At 41.9% G+C, this 5000-nt stretch overlaps 1 protein-coding gene across 2 annotated transcripts in view; it reads left to right on the forward strand.

Annotated features, from left to right (window-relative positions):
* Positions 1-5000, forward strand: part of mxd1 (MAX dimerization protein 1) — a 28394-nt gene that overhangs the window by 12212 nt on the left and 11182 nt on the right. For both annotated transcript variants that reach the window (XM_060882812.1, XM_060882811.1), the window contains exon 3: positions 2765-2794. In XM_060882812.1, coding sequence (XP_060738795.1) covers positions 2765-2794 — 30 coding nt within the window. The remainder of the gene's footprint in view (positions 1-2764; positions 2795-5000) is intronic.

The following is a 5000-nucleotide window of genomic DNA, read 5'->3' on the forward strand; positions in this document are numbered from 1 at the left end:
AGGAGATAAGAACGGGGAACTGAACAAAGAATTCGCGATTAAGAAGCTCTACGTGAAGTTCAACAGAAAGAGGCGGGACACTCGAGAAGCACCACCCAGCAGACGCTTTAACTCCGAGCCGATCGGCTGCAGATCAGAGTTAAGGGTGGAGGGCATTTTTATTGTTAATAAACGTACAGAGATGAGCTAATTAACCATCCGCTACAGTCAGGAGGCGGAATCTGTTGTCAAGGTTACAGAGAGATGGATTTATTCAAGAAGAACGAACACGGTGTTAAAGCTGAAACTCTCCATTTTTTAGCCTTGGAATGCTGTAGTGTCACTCATCTACTGTTAGTACACCATCTACTGTTAGTACACCATCTACTGTTAGTACACCATCTACTGTTACTACACCATCTACTAATAAACCACCTACTGTTACTACACCATCTACTAATAAACCATCTGCTGTTACTACACCATCTACTGTTACTACACCATCTACTAATAAACCATCTACTGTTACTACACCATCTACTAATAAACCATCTGCTGTTACTACACCATCTGCTGTTACTACACCACCTACTGTTACTACACCATCTACTAATAAACCATCTGCTGTTACTACACCATCTACTGTTACTACACCATCTACTAATAAACCATCTACTGTTACTACACCATCTACTAATAAACCATCTGCTGTTACTACACCATCTGCTGTTACTACACCATCTACTGTTACTACACCATCTACTAATAAACCATCTGCTGTTACTACACCATCTAATGTTACTACACCATCTACTAATAAACCATCTACTGTTACTACACCATCTACTGTTACTACACCATCTACTAATAAACCATCTACTGTTACTACACCACCTACTGTTACTACACCATCTACTGTTACTACACCATCTACTAATAAACCACCTACTGTTACTACACCATCTACTAATAAACCATCTACTGTTACTACACCACCTACTGTTACTACACCATCTACTAATAAACCACCTACTGTTACTACACCATCTACTAATAAACCATCTACTGTTACTACACCACCTACTGTTACTACACCACCTACTGTTACTACACCATCTACTGTTAGTACACCATCTACTAATAAACCACCTACTGTTACTACACCATCTACTGTTACTACACCATCTACTAATAAACCACCTACTGTTAGTACACCATCTACTGTTACTAAACCATCTACACCATCTACTGTTACTACACCATCTACTGTTACTACACCATCTACATCTACTGTTACTACACCATCTACTGTTACTAAACCATCTACACCATCTACTGTTACTACACCATCTACTGTTACTACACCATCTACATCTACTGTTACTACACCATCTACTGTTACTAAACCATCTACACCATCTACTGTTACTACACCATCTACTGTTACTACACCATCTACTGTTACTACACTGTCTACTACTACACCATCTACATCTACTGTTACTACACCATCTACTGTTACTACACTGTCTACTACTACTACACCATCTACTGTTACTGCACCATCTACTGTTACTACTAATACTAACTCTACTACCATTGTTACATCTACACAGCTGGAACTGTTAGTACAGATACGAAGACCAGTACAACACAATCACTACCGTTATGACGACTGTTACGAGCACTACACAGATGGCACAGTTACACCTACTGATCCTGCTACACAAACGCTGTTATTGCTAACAACTACAACGGCTACTACTGCTAGTACTACATAGATGGCAGGAGACAGAAGAAATCGTGTAAGTTAGTGGGTGGAGTCACCTACAGCGCTTCATGGTTTGCAAGCTAACACACCGTGATGCAGCTGGAAAGGATGATCTCAGCAGCGTGGCTGGAGAAGAGCTACGTCTTTAACCGCCAGAGCCGAAGGTTATGATTTTCATGTGGTGCGAGACGACATCATGTGACACGGCTGCACAAAGAAAAGAAATCCGCTTTCTCAACAACTAATTACAAGTCTGACAAAGTCTGAAACATGTAATTACTGCAGTTCTGACATGTCGCGTACACACACTACACGCTCAGGTTATTCCAGACAACACGCCGCGATGTCCTCGAGCTGCGATTAACTTCAGGTCGCGTGGTTGTAGCTACGCAGCACCTCAGAACAAATGGACGGATGAGGAAAAGGAGCTTAATGAAAAAAACTTTTTGAATTGCGTGAACGTTTTTTTTTTGAGCACGATACTCAGGACGAACGAGGGACAGAATAGGAGTTAGCTTTCAGTTCACTTAGAGCAAGTGGAATTAAAAGGAAGAGCTACACCTTTCTTAAATCTCCACCCATTCATACAGACACTTTCAACCGATATTCAGCGGTGATCCTGTTCTTATGTAACGCAGCGTGGTGAGGATTTTCATTTTACGTAGCTGGTTTTGGCTCTAGCAGTCTCTTTTATTTGTTCTCCCACACACACACACACACACACACACACACACACACACACACACACACACACACACACACACACACACACACACATCCTTATCATCATCCACCTCCACACTGCACACTTTAAATCAGCCATGAGCACATTAGGGCACTTCCAGAGTGCCTTTTTTCTAACTGTAATACACGGACACTCTGATTTTTAACTCTCTCTCTCTCTCTCTCTCTCTCTCTCTCTCTCTCTCTCTCTCTCTCTCTCTCTCTCTCTTTCTCTCTCTCTCTTTCTCTCTCTCTCTCTCTCTCTCTCTCTCTCTCTCTCTCTCTCTGCAGGTCTACGCATAACGAGATGGAGAAGAACAGGTACGCCCACTTCATCATATCCCTCAGGACCCTTATTTTGTGTGTTCTTTCTTTCTTTCGCTATTCGAGCTTTAGTCAAATGCAGCATTAGCATGCTAACTAGAGTGAGTGTGTCAGTCATGAAGTCACTCAGATATTCAAGGCCCATAGCACCTTTTATTTATCTGTCCTGTTTTTCTCTTTTAACGCGGTTTTGAGGTTTTACGTCCGGGTGTTTCACACAGCTAGGAGTACATACATGTTTTTTATCAGTTCACAACATCTCCTTAACCGGCTCTCGATGAGGCCCATGTATAACAGGACAAGTATTCTGAACAATATCGTTTATTCAACCTGGAAATGAACCAGAACGTGAAACAAGTACGAGTAGGATTTAAAAAACAAAACAACAATCGCACATTTAAATCATTTACTTTGTTACCAACGCTATCGAACACAGTAGTAGTGCTCAGTAGTGCTCAGTAGTGCTCAGGAATCCAGTTCAGATGTCTGAATGTTTTCTACATTCTTCTTCTGTCTGTTTACAATTACAGTGTTTTATCCTTCAACATCCTGCCAAACATGTCAGTTCCTGTTCTCACACTCATTTGAGGTGACCTTCTAATGTTTTGTGGTCCTATGAGCTAAGCTGGGTCTCTCACACACACACACACACACACACACACACACACACACACACACACACACACACACACATGCATCCAGCTCAGTTTGCAGACGGCGTTGAATAATACATTTTAGCCGAGCTCAGCGGCACGAGCAGGAGAAACTCTTTTGAAACCCTTAACGCCGCCGGGTCTCGGGTCTCAGACGGGCTCGGCTTCTCGTCACTGCCGGGGACATTCAACACCCCACCCAACGTCCCACAGCTACACCGCAGTTACAGATCCGTACCTCGTCCCGATTTGCCTCGAAATTTAGAGGACAAACAAAAGCAAATCGCTAAACACTCAGCAGTAATCAGGTCAAAATAAAATGTTTATTTATTTCATTTAAATGCAGCGAGACTGTAAAGGTGCGACTCGAGTTGTTTCTGACATCTTGCAGTGACAGTAAGGTGATACGTCTGTTAGTTTCTATTTACATTTATCTGTTCAGCAGATGTTTGGGTTTTTTTTCTGAAGCAGTTTTAAACTCAGTCGATCACAGGCACGACTGCTACCGTCGTCAGATAACAAATACTAAATCTGTTTTTTTTTTCGTCACATTATCGTGTTTTATCACTTTTAAATCCATAGTTAAGGAATTATGCTTTTAATCCAGTCTTTATAATGAAACTCACTGCTCCCTCCAGGCTGAGCGACTCTCCTACAGAACATACAGGAAATCATCACAGATCCTGACACAACAACACGTCAATCAGAAGTTCCCCTAACTGACCGCTAGATCCGTTAGCTGTGATCTCAGCAAGTCACAGTAACTTCACTTCCTGTTCTCACGTACGCTCCAGCAGATATTATATCACTCCTTCTCCAACCTTTCCCCACTTTATTCTTCCTCTATAGGATAGATGTGAGAGAGAAATGGGGGGAGAGAGAGAGATGAACAGTAACTGTGTATAGATGGAGATAGTCATAGAGAGTTGGATGGATGGACAGTTACTGTAGATGGAAGGAAGGAACGAAAGAAAGAATGCCTGTGTTTGTCCAGATGGACTAAAGATAAATAGATAGGTAGATAAATACTGTATATCAGATAGATAGTGAGAGATGGACAGTACAGTACAGTTACAGTATTAGATAGATAGATAGATAGATAGATAGATAGATAGAGACTGTGTTACAGAGCACTGACACTGGAGACTCCTTCCACACGATACGTAAACGTCTCCTTACAACAAAACATCACCATGTTAACAGTTACCTTTTTAACCTGTTTATGTGGATCATCCTCCATACACGGCCCTGTTACTATAGAAACCACATGACATTAATATAAACCTGCTGCTCAAATAGAAAACTAATCAACACCTTTCTGACCAATCAGGAGACAGAAGTCAGGGTTTGAGGTTGCTGCTGCTGTATGAAACATTAACAATGGTGTGTGTGTGTGTGTGTGTGTGTGTGTGGTCGGTTACTGCAGCGCTGCTTCGAAGGCAAATGATGTAACATCTCCTCCTGAGAACAGCGAGTAGAGAATCCTTCCTTTGTCCTCCACCATCCAGCATTCTTCACCGACCATCCCCCGTCTCACACACACACACATA

Source organism: Tachysurus vachellii, chromosome 12 (assembly GCF_030014155.1).
Source record: "Tachysurus vachellii isolate PV-2020 chromosome 12, HZAU_Pvac_v1, whole genome shotgun sequence".
Classification (NCBI taxonomy): Eukaryota; Metazoa; Chordata; class Actinopteri; order Siluriformes; family Bagridae; genus Tachysurus; species Tachysurus vachellii.